The 17,818-nt window shown below is 41.5% G+C and overlaps 1 protein-coding gene across 3 annotated transcripts in view; it reads left to right on the top strand.

Annotated features, from left to right (window-relative positions):
• Positions 1 to 17,594, top strand: part of SPSB4 (splA/ryanodine receptor domain and SOCS box containing 4) — a 181,907-nt gene extending 164,313 nt beyond the window's left edge. For all 3 annotated transcript variants that reach the window (XM_079975935.1, XM_079975934.1, XM_079975936.1), the window contains exon 3: positions 16,101 to 17,594. In XM_079975935.1, coding sequence (XP_079832061.1) covers positions 16,101 to 16,228 — 128 coding nt within the window. In that variant the 3' untranslated portion in view covers positions 16,229 to 17,594. The remainder of the gene's footprint in view (positions 1 to 16,100) is intronic.
• Positions 17,595 to 17,818: the final 224 nt, after the last annotated feature.

Below are 17,818 nucleotides of genomic sequence, written 5' to 3'. Positions count from 1 at the left end.
GGTCTGTAAGTGCATTGCCGTGTGTGTCATCATGGATAAGTTTTTTGTTTGTTGCAGTATAACTGTGTGATGAAATGATGGCATTCAACAGCACAAAAATTATACAGCCTGCTGTGATGTTCGTGATGTTCAGTCTTATATCCTGATCTTTCCTGGTCGGTCCATAAGCAGCAGAGAACCCAGGGAGTGCAGTGAGAGTCTTGACAGGATTGTGACAGGAGTTGGTTGCGCAAGGCCTTCAGGAAGGTTAATTCAGATACAGAAGCAGGAAGGGTTTGTAGATAAAGGCATCTGTCACTCAGCCCAACATGGGTGAGAGAGTCCTTAAAAATGGACTGTGATATACAGTGGTACCTCGGGTTAAGTACTTAATTCGTTCCGGAGGTCTGTACTTAACCTGAAACTGTTCTTAACCTGAAGCACCACTTTAGCTAATGGGGCCTCCTGCTCCCGCTGCACCACCAGAGCCAGATTTCTGTTCTTACCCTGAAGCAAAGTTCTTAACCTGAAGCACTATTTCTAGGTTAACCTGAAGCGTATGTAACCCGAGGTACCACTGTACAACCTTTGTCCTTCCCATCAGGGATTCATCAGGTCCCTTACTGACCTCCAGCCTGGCAACTTTACTCTTGAGGAGACCAAAATATCTTGCTGTAAGTAGTAAGTTAAGGTTCAGAGAGGTTTTAGCCACAAAGCTCCATTTATTTTCAACCTCTTTTTTCCTGTTTGCCTTCTTCCTTTCCTTCTATCCTTAATAAAGCCATTCATTCATTCTCTTTACTGAGTTTACATTTATCTTTACATTTATCAAAAGAGAAAGAAACACACAATTTGCTCTCAATATATTTCAAAACCAGTTTTCTCTCCCCGCCCCCTCCAACCTTAAGAGTCAGCAGGACTCATCCAACTTTCTGTGATACTTTACTTCATTAAGGAACAACTCATAATTTGTAATGGTAATACTGCTGATCAATGGCAGAGAAAGACAAACATAGGAGACTGCAGCCTTGAGAGGCAGAAGGAGCAGGTAAATTGCTTGGAGCAGATGACTTATGGCCCCTCCAAGAAACAAAAATGATGAAGATAAGATCCCAGACCACATTGTAGCAATAACTTAATTATAAAAACAATTGTAGCTATAAAGCAAAAATGTGCAAAACATTCCATGTCTAAAAACAGTTAAATTTGGTTCCAATGCAGTATTTCCACAGTCGTTCACTAGAAGCCAAATGATAAGCGAATCTCAGCAAAAATGGGTGTAGTAAAGATCCCAACTATCATTACTGGTAACTGTATTAAGATCTTCAGATATGCAGTATTTTGGTATTTGCCTTTCAAATGTGGAGCAATTTGTTTTCAAATGTTGCTTCAAATTCAGAAATCTCAAAAGAACCTACAGTTTGTGATAGAAAAGCTTTTAAACAAACCAGGAGACACAGCTTCCTTGAGGAACTTGAAATCCAGTTCACGTAGGCTCCACATTCCATCATACATAGACTGTGGGAAGGCCAGTGTGAATGGACTTGGGGGTAGGGTGTCTGAGGTAGGCCTGGAGTGAAAGTCCTACCAGTTACAAGGGACAAGGAAGGGAATGTACCTCTGCCTAAAGTTTCGCTGAGTTGGATCGGGCAGCTTTGCTGATATGAACCTAGATGAGCTTGGGAAATGCATAGCTTTCTTGCCCCTGAGAGTCAGCTGTTTCCCTGGACTGTGATTTGTGTGCTTGTAAAAATCAGCCTTTGGAGGCTTTTTATATAAGCCGTAATTAGGATTCAGAACTTGTATGTGCAGCAGGGAACACTTTCGGGAGGGAGGGAATTATTATCTGTAGGTTCTTCATTGTACATGCAGATATTGGCTTGAAACTTAACAATTTTGGCTCTGCTCTAGTTAATATGTCGTAAATAGACCCTCCTAGGTTAAAGGATCTGCCATAAACCATGACCATCAAATGTGGCACTGTATTTTGCTTAGAAACGGCACTGTTTTGTCTTGAGTGGTATTCTTTCTTTTGTCTTCTGTAATCTTTTAGCTGTTTCTTTTTAAGCTTACTCCAAATCTCTGCCTTCTTTCACGGCAGAACAAGCATTCCTCTCTCTGTGTCACCTTTATTGTTTATATTAGTTTTAGAAGTTTTGGCACAAAGAATAAGATGCAATCAAGATATTAAAGGAATAAGGGTGGGACAGGAACAATATAAATTAAAAGCATTTGAAGATGACTTGGTGATCTCTGCAGAAGAACCAATAAAGTCAGTTCTGAAATTTGTTTGGAGAAATAGCAGGTCTTAAAATTAATAAAGATAAAACCAAGCTCCTGGTAAAAAACATGAATGATGAGAGTAAAAATAAATTACAAAATATATCAGGTCTAAAGATTGAAAAGAAGGTTAAGTATTTAGGTGTATGGTTAATAGCAAAGAATATAAATTTATATAAAGATAATTATTTGAAAACCTGGGATTATTAAAAGAAATTTGCAAATGTGGCGTAGAATGAAACTTTCGTTGCTGGGCAGAGTGTCAACCATAAAGATGAATGTATTACCAAGAATGTTATTTTTGTTTCAAGCAATACCAGTGATCTGCAAGACAGATTGTTTCAACAAATGGCAAAAAGATATTTCTAAATATATCTGGCAAGGGGGAAAACCGAGAATAAAATAGAAAATACTGATAGACATGAAAGAGAGAGGAGGTGCCAAATATGAGGTTATATTATGAAGCATCTTGTCCGTGCTGGCTGAAGGAATAGTTAATACACATAGGGCTTATTAATTGGCATGCTAAGGTGTCAGAGTGCTGATCCTAAGTAACCTGTGATGAAGCATTAACACCAGCTGTCTGTCTTCCTTGCTTGGAAGAGGGAACTGCATATCTCATGTTTAGGCCAAATATGTTTTATAGTGCTGAGAAATCAAGAAGAATGAACACAAGCTACAGGGAAGTGGGGGGGGGAGGGCCCTAGGTAATAAAGAAAGAAGAGAGAATCGAATTAAATAAATTACCCATAGCTTGTGTTTATTCCTCTTGAGTTCTAATAAAGGAAGCAGAAGGAAGTTATCTGCAGATTAATGCTCTTGTGTCTCTGCTGTGCCCTTTCATTATGAATAAAGAGCCTTGGTAAAAGTGAAGCATTTAACATTCTGTGAAGTGTGTGTGAAGACATTCCAGAAAAGTTTCAAGGGACCACTCCTACATTTCTCTAAACTTTAATAGCAGGTATATGCCAACTGATTAGTGGGGGAAAGGGTAACACACTGGGTATTTACATCTTTGGCACGGATGTGTGATTGATTTTATCATGTTTTCATTCCTTGACACTGGGGGCCAGAGTCAATCCTAAACCAATTAGTGCTTGTAGATTTACTAGTTCAGGTCTATAAGCAACCATCTGTTGGTGTGCATTGATCACAAGACATTTCTGCCCATCTATGGAATCAGGTGGCATATTTTAACATTGCTTTTCCCTTTGTATATCTGATGGTGTGTTTTGAAAACAACTTTGTTGCGTGTCGAAAGGACCACCTAATTATTTATGCTGCACATTGATCACAGATATCTTCTGAGGGGGCACTTTTGGTGGTTTTCCCCGAGCCCTAAGGTTGGGTTGGCCTTCACTCTATGCCCTAAGGCAGTGTTTCCCAACCTTGGGCCTCCAGCTGTTTTTGGACTACAACTCCCATCATCCCTAGCTAGCAAGACCAGTGGTCAGGGATGATGGGAATTGTAGTTCAAAAACAGCTGGAGGCCCAAGGTTGGGAAACACTGCCCTAAGGGACTCGCTACCAAATAGTGGTTCAGTGGGAACTATGTCTTCCTTCTTTCAGATGTCTTTTGAAAACTATAATGTTTAGACAAGCCTCTGCAATACTAATTTTCTACAGCCAGTGTGGTGTAGTGGTTAAGAGCGGTAGTCTCATAATCTGGGGAACGGGGTTCGAGTCTCCGCTCCTCCATATGCAACTGCTGGGTGACCTTGGGCCAGTCACACTTCTCTGAAGTCTCTCAGCCCCACTCACCTCACAGAGTGTTTGTTGTGGGGGAGGAAGGGAAAGGAGAATGTTAGCCGCTTTGAGACTCCTTAAAGGGAGTGAAAGGCGGGATATCAAATCCAAACTCCTCCTCCTCCTTCTTAAACCATCAGCATATATCAATGCTTTATTGATGTTTCTAACAATATTTATGGGTGTTTTTTTAGTGATCTTATTTTTGTACGTTGTATACTGCTTTGATGTATTTTTTATGGAAGTGTGGATTATAAATCTGCAAATAAATAAATAAATCTGTTAGAAATGAAAACAGGATTGGTTGTGTGAGTATGCCTTTAGCACTGGGAGTTGTAGCTCAATGACACCTGGAGACCCAAGGTTGGGAGAAGCTGGTCTAGATGATAAAGATGTCTACAACTTGTCCTTTAAGTGATTGTGTCAATTTATTGCCATGGATCAGCTTTTATTGTTTAGAGCCTCATGAAAGGGAGGGACTAGGAAACCCGCATTTAATTGATGTTATCAGGCATATGAAGGGCAGTGATTAATAATGCATGGTCCTGCTTTTGTATGTAGAAAGTACATCAATAAAGTAAATTGTATGAAAAAGTGTGACCTTTTTCAGGATCAAGGGGAGAGCCCGATGAATAATTCAAAGTGCATCTCAACCTGGAAGGTGTAAACCTGATAGTTCTGATAATGCAGTAGTGAATTAGCTGTATAAGTTTGCACTTAACCGCTGTTGTCAGGCTGTTCTCGAAACCAAGAGATAATTGGAACATTATGGAAAATCAAGTTGACGTTAAATAAGTCTGAAAAGAAACTATGTTGGCTTTTTATAAATGTATTTAGCCAACCAGTCCGTCGTGTTTTTTTTAAGCCTGGAATCTCATTACCTTTTATAATTTAGGGGTGATCAACGTGTACATTAAAGCGTCCGGTGCATTTTGTACTGGCATAGCTAGTAAAAAAATCTATACTGCAGATGTAATGGGGGAAAGTCACTATGTAAGTCACAGAGGTGAATGGAAAGGGTGACAGGGCAAGTGGCAGAAGTTCACCTCTAACTTTCTTGCACATCTTGTAGGAGCTGACCCAGGTGAAAAATCTGGCGCCCTCCAAATGTTATAGAATATAACTCCAGTCAACCCCAGCCAACATTACCAATAGTCAGGGATGATGGGAGTTGCAGCCAAAAGCATCTAGAGGGCACCAGATTCTGTAAGTTGGTTTAGCACTGCCTGTATAAGTTAGAATACAGTGGTACCTTGGGTTAAGAACTTAATTCATTCTAGAGGTCCGTTCTTAACCTGAAACTGTTCTTAACCTGAGGTACCACTTTAGTTAATGGGGCCTCCCACTGCCGTCGCGCCACCGGAGCATGATTTCTGTTCTCATCCTGAAGCAAATTTCTTAACCCAAGGTACTATTTCTGGGTTAGCAGAGTCTGTAACCTGAAGCATCTGTAACCCGAGGTACCACTGTATCCTGAGACGTGGGCTTGCAAACACCCCTCTCCCTCTCCCTCTTCCTCCTGCAGTAGTACGAGAGGAGGACTTAGGCACACAATCCAGAGTTGTTCCATGCAAACCAAAGATCAGAGTTTAGCACAAGCCATCTTTATCATCTTTGTCTTGAAGATTTGAAATTAACCAGAGTTGGTTAATTTCCTACAAAATCCTACAAAATCTGGTTTGTAGGAAACAAGCCATGATTTGGTGAAAGCAACACTAAAAACTGCTAGGAGGGAAAGGGAAGAGGGCATAGACTCAGGTTTTTCTGTAGCTTTTTCCAGTTCAGGCACACAACACTAAGCCATGGTTTAGTGCTATATGTCAACTGGGCTGCTGTTTAGCCGCCAGCACCATTTCGGTGGGGGGGTTTTTTAGGTTGCAGGACTCTCCTGAAAAATCAGCGGTTGTAATAGAGAATCTTTCTCTTTTCTCTGCTGCACTGAGCAGGCACTCAGCCAACCAGCCAGTCAGTCTGCAGAGCTGCTTCCCACAGAGAGAAAAAATGTCTCATCAAGAAAGAAAAGCATGCTTAATCTGGTAAGGTCAGGAAGAGAATGGAAGAGACAGGATGAGAAAGAGGGAGGAGGAAAGTCTGTCATGGATGCTTTAGTTGATATCCATGCACCACACTGGGTTGCAATAGATGACCCTCTACAATTCTATGATTATGGGAAAGTAGAAATTTATTTGGAAGTTCACAGAATGCATTCATGCTGGCTGTTGTTAACACCACATGAAGTGATTGTAGCATTTAACCTGAACATGTTTGTGACCATGTGTTGATATTAACGGCTGACAGACTGACAGCTATGTCAAACAGCCCTTTCACAAAGGAGCAATAAAACCCTTAAACAAAAATGTAACTCATTATGCAACACCTAAGCAGCCTTCATGGTTACTTTTTGCCACTGTAACTCGACTAACTTGATTATTTAAAATCCTTGTGTTGCTTTGTAAGCCTTCAACACTATGTGAAACTTTTAAAGTGTTTTTGGAACACAAGGGCCATTGCTGGTTTCATCACTCCAGCCACGCATATGTGTACATGTGTGCATTGATCATCTTTAACTGAAAGGGTTAAGGAAAGGTTATGCAGTGCAATGCTCAATAATCAAATACTTCTTTAAAAAGCAGCATGTTTCTTTAATTTGTTAATCCTGTCTGATAATTTAATGAAGCCCGTTCTCCATGGTTATGACATGGATATATGTGCACATACCAGAAGGCAGGGATTCTCTTAAACTGGCTTCCTCAACCTCTCCACTCCAGATGTTTTGGCCTACAACTCCCATGATCCCTAGCTAGCAGGACCAGTGGTCAGGGATGATGGGAATTGTAGTCTCAAAACAACTGGAAGGCTGAGGTTGAGGAAGCTTGCTCTTAAGTCAAATGTCACATGTGATGTTCAATGCATCATGAGGATCTGCTTTGGTGGGTGTGCAGGAGGGATCACATGTCAACCTTTGTAGCACTCAAACAGATCTTTCTATTATCCTACCCAGTAGGGCAGGGACACGGGTGGTGCTATGGGTTAAACCACAGAGCCTAGGACTTGCCGATCAGAAGGTCAGCGGTTCGAATCCCGGCGACGGGGTGAGCTCCCGTTGTTCGGTCCCTGCTCCTGCCCACCTAGCAGTTCAAAAGCATGTCAAAGTGCAAGTAGATAAATAGGTACCGCTCTGGCAGGAAGGTAAACAGCGTTTCCGTGCGCTGCTCTGGTTCGCCAGAAGCGGCTTAGTCATGCTGGCCACATGACCCGGAAGCTGTACGCCGGCTCCCTCGGCCAATAAAGCGGGATGAGCGCCGCAACCCCAGAGTCGGTCACAACTGGACCTAATGGTCAGGGGTCCCTTTACCTTTACCAGTAGGGCAGTTTTTCTACAATGTAATGGAAATCCTGTGCATATTTACCCTTGGGAACAAAATACGTGAACACCATAGGTCTGACTTTTCAATAAGCAAGCACAGAACTTGTAAGTTTTAAAAGCAGCTATAACCTTGCACGTTTCATCGCCATGACAAAGAATGATTTGGTCACAATAATAAAACTTTAATTTTGGTTTCGAAGAGAGTTTCTGCTACAGTGATATGAGAGGCAGTTTAAAGATTCTGAACTGCATTAGATTTTTGTTCGGAATTGCTACCAGGATGCTATTTTTAAGAGCAGCCTTCACCATTCTGTCACTTCCCTCATTCCTGTAGTCCTACAACATCTGGAGGCTCCAGATGAAGCTTTAGTGAAGGCTGTCTAAGAGGATATGCTTCAGACAAGAGATTATTTATATTCTCAAGTCCATCTTATCTATGCTGCTTATGGGGTTTTCGGCACATGAGTTAGTGTGAACATCCCTTTTGAAGAAGAAGGATACTGTCATGTGAAAAATGTGGACGACTCTTTGTGGGTCTGCCCTTGGTTCTAGTGCACTATGCGTAAGTTTATAAATCTCTATTGTGTCAGCCCTTGCCATGTTACTAAACATGGAGAAGTCCAAAATGTGACCTTTTCTCCATGGGAGGGTTGTTCAAACCTTTTTCCAGGTGGACAATTTCCAGAACTATATATTGTTTCAAGTGTAGTTCCACCATAGATTATACAAAACGGTGCACCGTGTTATTGGCAAATTTATTTCTGATCCCTTTCCCAATGAGCCGAAGCATGGATCCTGGTTTGTCACCACCAGCTCAGGCCCTTCAATGTATAGTGAAGTCAGGGATTTAACTAGTAGATATGCCAAGGAATCAAATTTTCTGTAAATATCCGTTTTGCTCCAAAGTCAAGGATTTTGTTTATTTGTTCGAACCCCAGGGTGCATCATTGAGCACTTGATGACTTTATAGATTTCATGGAATCATAGATTTGGAAGAGACCGCAAGGGTCATCTAGTCCAAACAACTTGCAATGCAGGAATCTTTTGCCCAATGTGTGCCTCAAACTCTCAACCCTGAGATTAATAGTCTCATGCTCTACTGACTGAAACTTTTGCCATTTTATTAAGGGTGTGCTTATTTTCAATAAACACCCCCCATGCATGAAATGGAGAGGAAATTTCTCGTTATTTTCTGCTTGGCTGTGCATATTTTGAAGAAATCTTTGGGGTGGGAGGGAGTTGGCTTGTTTTTCTTTACAGCCAAGGTGTTCAAAGGTGGGACTTTTACCCAGTTTTTTTTTTAATGCAACCACAGTCAGAGTTGCCAGTGAACCTCTCCACATCTTTCTGTACTCAGCTCCTTCTGGACTCATTCCTCTTTCTGTGCCAGGTCACCCTGGAAACAACACTAGTGCTGATCTGGCACAGGAAGGGCAATGCGACTGGAAGAAAGTCAGAAGGCTGCAGTGATGGAGAGACTTGCCAGCCACTGATCACAACTATTGAGACTTTATTCTAAGGGGGGGGGGAGAGAATTACCCTTAGTGTTCTCATCTGTAAACTCAATGCTGTCCCAAAATTCTCAGATTTCTCGCATGCCTCCTAACACTTTGGAGATGCTGTCTTTTTGTCACCGCTCACAAATACTATAATTCAGTGAGACAGAAAATACCTGCCTGGCGCTACAGCTGATTGTCCTTTAACACAGTTTGGAGGGATTCTTTGGGAGCACTTCATAATGTCCATTTTGTTTGAGGAGTCACCCACAGACTTGACCACCTTATTCCTCAGACTTTGTTATCCAATGATCTGTTCATCTCCCTACCTGGTTTTCTGCTTCTGGTTTATAATTTTATTGCTGTTGTGTCTGTTTCTAATGATGGTCCCCATACTCTACTCCGTGTGTGTGTGTGTGTTGTGTGTGTGTGTGTGTGTTGTGTGTGTGCGTGCGTGCGAATGTATAGAGGGGGTGATTTACATTTGAGCAAAACTTCATTCTGCTGAACGAAGCTTTCTTCCCTCCAATAGCTTCTTTGTGCTTTATAACCACACTGGCTTTGACTAGTTTCTACCTTTTCTGATCTGTGGTATATATTTTAGCTGAGTTTCTATTGTGGTTTTAAATAACCCTCAGTCTGTCCATAGAGATTTGCCTCTCCCGACTTTCCCTTTAAACTTGTTTTTTTGTACTATTCCCACCCATCTTTTTTAGAAACTCTGGAAATCAAATGGGCTACTTTGGGCTACTTTCAGCATTGCACTGAAGAATAAACAGAACAATTAATTTTGCTTCTCTGGCTGGACTCATTATCTGTAAGCCTCCTTCAAGTGGACTCTGCTCTGCTCAGATACCAGAAAGGAGCAACGCTCTTCTGTGAAATGGAGAATCAATCTGACACTGCAGGAAGAACTTGCTCTGCTCTGTAACACACTTAGCATAATTGTTATTCCAGTGCTGCTTTTTATCATTGCACTTCTGAAAAAAAGAAAATCTACAGAAATACAGGCATCTGTTCTGTGCATAGAATTTGATTTGACTGGAAGGCTAATCAATAAAGTTCTATAATTCATTCCTTGTTCCATGCATTCAAAGTTACACTTACACAGACTTCCAAAGCTATGGATGGAGATGGGGAGATGGCAGAGAAAAAAGCCACTTCTAGACTGCCCATATCTTGGAGGTGGGATTCAGTCACATACTGTAGTAGCTCACATTTTAAGAACAATCCTGTTTATGAATGATTCAGTTTATGAATGCCGCAAAACCGGAAGTAGTGTTCCGGTTTGCGAACCTCACCTCAGTCTACAAACGGAAACCGAACAGTGGAAGGGCACCAGTGGCGGGAGGCCTCATTAGGGAAAGCGCGCCTCGGTTTAAGAACGAATTTGGTTTAAGAACAGACTTCAGGAACAGATTAAGTTCGTAAACCGAGTTACCACTGTATTGGCAAATTCAGGCTGCACACTTAAAGCTGATTTGGAGATCTCGCACAAACAAACAAATGACCGGACTTCATGCGATAAGGAAATTGACAGGAAAATGCAGTGGGAAGTGTGAGATAACACTTGCTTTGGTGCAAATTCATCTATCCCTGCTGCCCACTCACCCCCAAATCAGCATGAATGCTCAGTACGCAAGTTGTCTGGAAGCTCCCCATAAGGGAAACTTGTAATTTAACTGGGAGGGGGGAAATGTGAAACCAGCTTGAAAACAGTTCTGCCGCTGATTCCCGTTACGTTACTGGATGGTTCCAAACCCTTCTTGAATTCCATCCTTTACTGTATGCCTCTTTTAAATCTCCTGTTGACACGTGCCCATACTGTACAATATCAGTCTCACTTCATCCAAGTATTAATCTCCTGGACTGATCTCTTGAATTAATTCTCACATTGATGTATCATCTTTCTTTACAGTTGGGTAAAGACCATATTATACAGAATTAAGATGGTATTTTTGGCAGGAACGTTAATGAAACTAATTAGATGGGCCATGGGCCAATTCTGCTTCTAAAATAAATGAGGTATTCTAATGCACTGGACTTGTAGAATCTATATCATCTTTTCTTTTCTAGCCACTCATATGCATTGTACATGAAAGTAAATGAACCCTTTCCTGTGGCGGCAAGAAATTTCTGACTGACTATACTATTATCAGAGTTTAGGGTATATTCCAGCAAGTTAGAGTGCAAAGCAGAGTCAGTGAGGGGTGTGATTTGGTCAGGATATTGACTGCAGGAAACGTCCCAAGGGCAACATGTCAAGTAAAAATCTTAAAGGAAGATCTCCATGCAGTGGTTCTTGTACTTATTTCCATGACAATTTATGGCAAAACGTGCAGTAAATGTTAAACTGAAATAAATCATCACATGGATTTGGGGCCCCCAAATCTGCCTAGCATCCTTGACCCAGGGGCTCCTACATGAGAGCCGATGTTTATTTAGATATATTTTCCAGATATGTCCTAAAAGTAAATGGCAACGTGCTATCTCTACTGAATGGTTTCACTTGCAGGCTTATCTTACCATAGGATAAATTTGTTCCGTGGATGATACTTCTGATCCAGATGATATTTGTGTGTGAAATGGTGCTTCCTGACCTAGACAGACTCCTATTAGCTTGTGCAGGAGTTCTCTGATGAATGTAATCATGAGACAGCTTCTTGGTCAAAGTACCGTATTTTTCGTCCTATAGGGCGCACCGGCCCATAGGACGCACATCGGGGGTTTTTTGGGGGGGAATGAATAAAAAAAATTATTTCCCCCCCAGCCGCGGCTGCCGCCCCAAGCCTTACACACTCCTGCCCGAAGCACGGGGCACCCTCCGGAGGGCTCCGCGTGCTTCGGGCGGCAGACTGCCGCCCCAAGCCTCGCGCGCCCAGCGGGAGCTCCTGCCGGGCACGCAAGACTTGCAGACACTCACCCAAAGCACGGGGAGCCCTTCGGAGGGCTCCGCATGCTTCGGGCGGAAGGCTGCCACCCCAAGCCTCGCGCGCCCGGCGGGACCTCCTGTCGGGTGCGCAAGGCTTGCAGGCACTCGCCCAAAGCACGGGGAGCCCTCCGGAGGGCTCCCTGTGCTTCTGGCAACAGGCTGCCGCCTCAAGCCTTGCGCGCTTGGTGGGAGCTCCTGCCGGGCGCGCAAGGCTTGCGGATACTCACCAGGGCTGCAGGCTGCTGCCCGCAAGCCTTGTGAGCCCGCGGGAACTCCTGCCGGGCTTGCAAGGCTTGCAGATAGCTTCCTGAAGCCTGGAGAGCGAGAAGGGTTGGTGCGCACCGACCCCTCTCGCTCTCCAGGCTTCAGTGAAAGCCTGCATTCGCCCCATAGGACGCACACGCATTTCCCCTTCATTTTTGGAGGGGAAAAAGTGCGTCCTATGGGGCGAAAATACGGTATGTCACTTGGGCACTCTCTCTTTTTGAGAGCACAGGGTGTGAATCAGGGGTGAATCTGGATGTCAAGATTTGGCTGAAGGAATACCATGGTACCTTCCTATACTTTCTGGCTTTCTTGCGACATGAAGTTTCATAGGCAGAATCCTATTTCTTCAGATGCATTGTTGAAATGCCAGCCATTTTTCTTTACTTTAATTAAATTGAATAAGGGAAGGTGAGAAAAAGTAAAAATTCATTTCTCCTAAAAAAACAACTTCTGAAGTCACTAAAATGTTTTTTTTTTTAATTTATTGTTCTTAGCTGATAACAGATAATTGTGCCATCTGTTGCCCATAGGTTTGGGGATTTTGACATAATGGCTTCCAGCTGCTCATATGTGGATAAATTGGAGGGGAAAGTATGTACCTGGTGAAGAGGTGTGTGTGTGTGTGAGTGAGTGAGTGAGAGAGAGAGAGAGAGAGAGAGATATCAGCCGAAGCTCATGTTTCACTGTTTGATGGGTTACATCTAGGCTCTTGTTATTCAAAAATCAGAATGAAAGGACTCATGATTCTGTATGAAAACTCAACTTTAAAAAAACTTTAAAAGAACTTAAAATATTTTCAATCCTGCATTTTCCTTTTTTAAATTGTGCAATGTGTGTAATTTGTACAATTGCACAAATTATGTTTTCAGTCTTCTTTAAAAAACAACAACACATACTTACCAAGAATGGCACGAGTTTGCATTTATATTGTGCATATTCTTTATTTTTCACCACACACAAAATCTGCCCCATCATTTTGGGTATTATCTGGTTGTGTTTTCCTAAGAGTAAACAGAGAGTATCTTTGGAGTATCCTTACCTTATTAAATGGCAAACACGCTGACAATGCTTTTTATCATTTCCATAAGAGCAATTGGTACAGAATTTATGTTAGAATTTTTGGTACACCAGAGACTTGGATCAAGTCATGAGTCTCCTCCTCCTCTAGTTTTTTTGGGTTGTAATAACAGCCTTGACCAACTTGGTACCCTCCAGATGTTTTGGACTAAAACGTGTATGTGTGTGTGTGATGGGAGTTGTAGTCTAAAACACCTGGAAGACACCGGCTGCTGTTAAAATAACAGTGGTATGCAATTGTACAGCAAGCGTTTTCTGATGACTCCTGTTTGACTCATGCTAAGACAAGTGATAGAAATGGAAGACCAACTTTGAGCTTTGAGATTACCAGAAATTCAGCTCTTTTAGTAACTAAAGTCTAACTAAGGAAGAGACCAGTGCCGGGTGGTGGTGGTTTAAAAAAGGGGGGGGGGTTAAAATGGGAGAGCAATCTAGATGGAGGATGATCATTCATGAGTTCGGGTCATGACCAGGAATTAATTTGATATGGCTGAAAACTGAAAGCTGATGGAGGGATTACAAAGGAATGTGGCTAGCGAGCTAGTAGCATTTCAGGTTAATTCAGAAGGGGGGTGGATAGGGAAAGTAAACATAGCAAATGCATGAACGAAAGGTCTTTCCCTTTCTTTAAATGGAGAAACAGCTAGTGTAGATTTACCTGTACTTAAAGAATAGAAAAGTTCAGAATTAAAAAAAAGTTTTATTTCCTGTTTAGGGGGTTAGTATTGGCAAGTAGTCTTAAAAGACATAACTCTGTCACAGGTTTTAGTGAAATATTTGAAAATCCTGTGCCCTAGCTGAGCTGTCCCATCCCAGATGCACAGGTTGCATTCAGCGGAGTTTAGGCTGTTTTCTTTACAGTTTTATTATTAGCTTTTGCCTTTATTTATTGCTTCTCACAGCCAAAAGGAGACCCAAAGTGATTTGCAAGTAAAGTAAGATTGAAAATTACGAAATAAAATATTCATGAAACAATATGTTGAAAACCAGCTATCCACTATATTCAGTCGTACCCCCCTCCGGAAAACAACAACAACATGAAAGAGGGTATCTCTGTGAGAAATGTACAATTCTGTGTACATCTGCTCAAAACAATTAAATAACTCACAGCCATTACATGGCTATAGAAGTGCTTTCATCTTGTCCATTCCCCAACCCCCCAACCCCCCCATGTGTTTAACTGCCAACAATATCAATCATCTCATTAAGACTGTGAACCTAATTATTGCCAATACTGTAACTTTTGTGTGTGTGTGTGTGTGTATGTGTATGTGTGTTTCTTAAGAATGAAGCGGGGGTGGGGTGAAGAAGAAAACATTTTAAAATATCTCCTTAGAAAACAGTGTTTGAAGGTTGAAAGCTAGCAGCTGCTGCAAGAATTCGCTGATTCCCTCACCCTCCCATTTTTAGCATTTGCTTATATTTTTGTTTCTGGAAGCCCTTCGTTGAACATCAAATTGCTTTTGCTTACATGCATTTGCTAGTCTTGGTGGTTTCCTAGCATTCTGAGACCACCAGGAATTTTGACCACTCTGCGTCTTTAATCATGGTTTCAGCATTGCTACTGAGTCCAAGATTTCTGGGGCAGCAATCAGCAAAGGGTTGTTACAGATGTAAGTTCTGATTTAGTAGCTCCAGTGAAAGGGAAAGACCTTTGTGTGGACATTTTAAGTGTATAGTTGTCCCAGTGTGCTTGGACTTGTAGAGTGTCTGACAGAGCTATGGTCATAGTTCCCCCCTGTCGCCCAAGATAGTGAAATTATACTAAAGCTTTCCTACATGTTATCTCCCCTTTTAAGTGTAGTTGAATCTGTTTTCTTTAATGTCCCATTGTATGTCCATTAAATGACCACGAGTGGGTGTGAATATTATATTGTATGTATTTGCATAAAGCTGTTTAATGCAAACTGGCTTTCTAGTGAAATTAACAAAGCTTGTTTATTACCATGGAAGAAGAAAGGGAATCCCCTAGTTCTGTTTACTCCCAACTCCTAGAAAGAAAAGACATGTTCTCAAAGGTTTCCTTTCGAATAGCGTTTCTCTAGCTTGGGTCTCCAGCAGTTGTTGGACTACAACTCCCATCATCCCTAGCAAGCAGAACAAGTGGTCAGGGCTGATGGGAGTTGTAGTCCAACAATAGCTGGAGACCCAAGTTTTGGAGCACTGCCTTAGAACAAGGATAGTCAACATTCTTTTCTCTCTCCTAAACAATTAAATTAAATAATGGTGTGCCATTAACCCAGCTGTAAAGAGTATTGTGTTCTAAATCTAATTAAAGGATCTTGAGTTTCTATGAAAACCCTTCTAATAGGGGACCTGTTGAGTCATTTTTTAGAATCTGAACTTCCAAATATGTGCAGTTATATGTACAGTGAAACAAATAGCAAATGTACCACCAGTGCTGCTTTGTATCATGTTGACTGAGGTATATATTGCTGTTCTACTGCTAAGGCAGCTTTTACTGTGCTGGCTAAGACTGATGGGAGTTGTAGACCCCAACAAATGAAGGAAGAAGAAGAGTTTGGATTTGATATCCCGCTTTATCACTACCCTAAGGAGTCTCAAAGTGGCTAACATTCTCCTTTCCCTTCCTCCCCCACAACAAACACTCTGTGAGGTGAGTGGGGCTGAGAGACTTCAGAGAAGTGTGACTAGGCCAAGGTCACCCAGCAGCTGAATGTGGAAGAGCGGGGACGTGAACCCAGTTCACCAGATTACGAGACTACCGCTCTTAACCACTACACACATGAAGGCTGTGCTAAAGTATAGCTTTGCGTTAAATTCAAGTGTTCCATGCATGTTTTGAAGGTCTGCACTGAATATTCTACTGAAATGTTAGTTGATTAACTTCTTCATTTTGAGTCAGGAAAGCTGTTATAAAAAGATGAGTGCAATTAATGACGAAAGGAGAAGGGGGAAAATACATTGATACTGTATCTTCTGTTTCATTTTTCAGCGGAACCCCTGCCTCTCATGGACCTGTGCCGAAGATCAATCCGCTTTGCTCTGGGCAGAGAACGCCTGCATGATATAGAAACTCTACCTTTGCCTCAGTCTTTGAAAAATTATTTACAATATCAGTAATACGAATTCTAGACCTCTAAATGGTAGAAATTGTTTACATCAGAATATAAATCTTCGTGGTGGATATTTTGAGTGTTATTTAATTATTATTTTTAAACGTTTCTTTTTTTTTATCAACCGTGGCAGAACATTTTGGAGACTACTAAGGAATGTGAAAACTCTTTGAGTTGGTTTAGATCTTTCAGTGAAATTATTGTTGCCTACACTGTTAGCAGCCTTGTTACGCAGAATCCAAAGCTTGCTTGTCTTCACAGGTCACATCCAAAGAGATGCTCTGTATGTTGACTTAGGTCTGGCACTGGCTATGCAGCAGATGAAGATCTAATCCCCAAAAGCAGCCCTAGAGCAAAGGGGGCTAGAAACTCCCTTTGTACAGATTAAACGTGTGCTACCAAAAAAATCCCAATAACCTGTTTGGAGGTTTCTGAAAACCAGAATAACAACATCACAGAGATTTAACCCGTAAGATATGCCAAGGAATTTTCTGTAGACATCTGTTTTGATCCAAAGTAAGTTCCTTACACACAGAAGTTCCCTCTTCTCATTTGTGAAGGAAAGTGCTCTGGACTACACAGTAGATTCCCACAAACTCTGTAGAAGGGAGTTAGGAATCTTTGTGTGCATGGAGCATATGAGCTGCATTGGAACTGCTAGATTGTGGCCTTTACTTTTAGGTGCTCTGCCTTTTCAGAAAAACATGCTTTTGGTACCATATTTTTAATTATGTCATAAAACAGCTGTGTCTTGGTTTTAAAGGTAGTTGATCTTTTCTGAAGAAAAGCGGCTCAATCTGAAAATCAGTTAAGCTAGCACATTTCGGCTGGTTTTCGTTCTGTTGCTTCAGCAGGGTGGAATTTCCTCAAATCAGTGTTTTCTAGCTTAACTTGGTTGCCGATTGGGCTGACAATTTGGTGTTTTCAACAGCGACCCCCTCCCTCGGCTTTCAAAATATGTCACTTTTTAAGTTGGATTTTTAAAAATCACTTGTACTTCATGAATTCCAAATACTGGGTTTTCTTTTAATATGTATTTGACACAGTATTTTGCATATCTGTTCAAAGCTCTGTACAGAGTATCCAATTTTAAGTTGTCTCCCCAGGGGATGGCTTTTTTGTCATCTTCTCCACTGCTTGCAATATGTATTCATTTGTCGGGATCAACTTATTTTTTTAAAGACACTGCTTTCTTTTTTGCATTTCCTACTTTGTTCAAAGTTCTCTGCCTGATCAGTTATCTAGTTTATAACTGGAAGTTGTTGTAAAGGCAGGTTGGCAAATGTTCAGACTGAGCTGCCTTCAGCATATTTTAATGTGAATTTACCGAAGAATGAAGAAAAAAGTTTCTAATAAAGTCTACTGTCCAAATTGCTGCTGGTGCGTGTCTCTTTTCCTTCCTCACTCTCAAGTAACTTGTACAAAGTAGAAGCAATACAACTGAGTTGTACTCACAAACCACCAAGGCAGTATATTACCTGCCCTACCATTTGCTATTTCTGCAACAATATTTTTCAAACCAATGGAAAAGTCAGAAACAGAATGGTCTGTATTATGGAGTACCTTGTTTTATAGAAACTGAACCACATCAAATTTG

Source organism: Podarcis cretensis (assembly GCF_951804945.1).
Source record: "Podarcis cretensis genome assembly, chromosome: 5".
NCBI lineage: Eukaryota > Metazoa > Chordata > Lepidosauria > Squamata > Lacertidae > Podarcis > Podarcis cretensis.
This window is presented reverse-complemented; position numbering and strand designations above follow the sequence as displayed.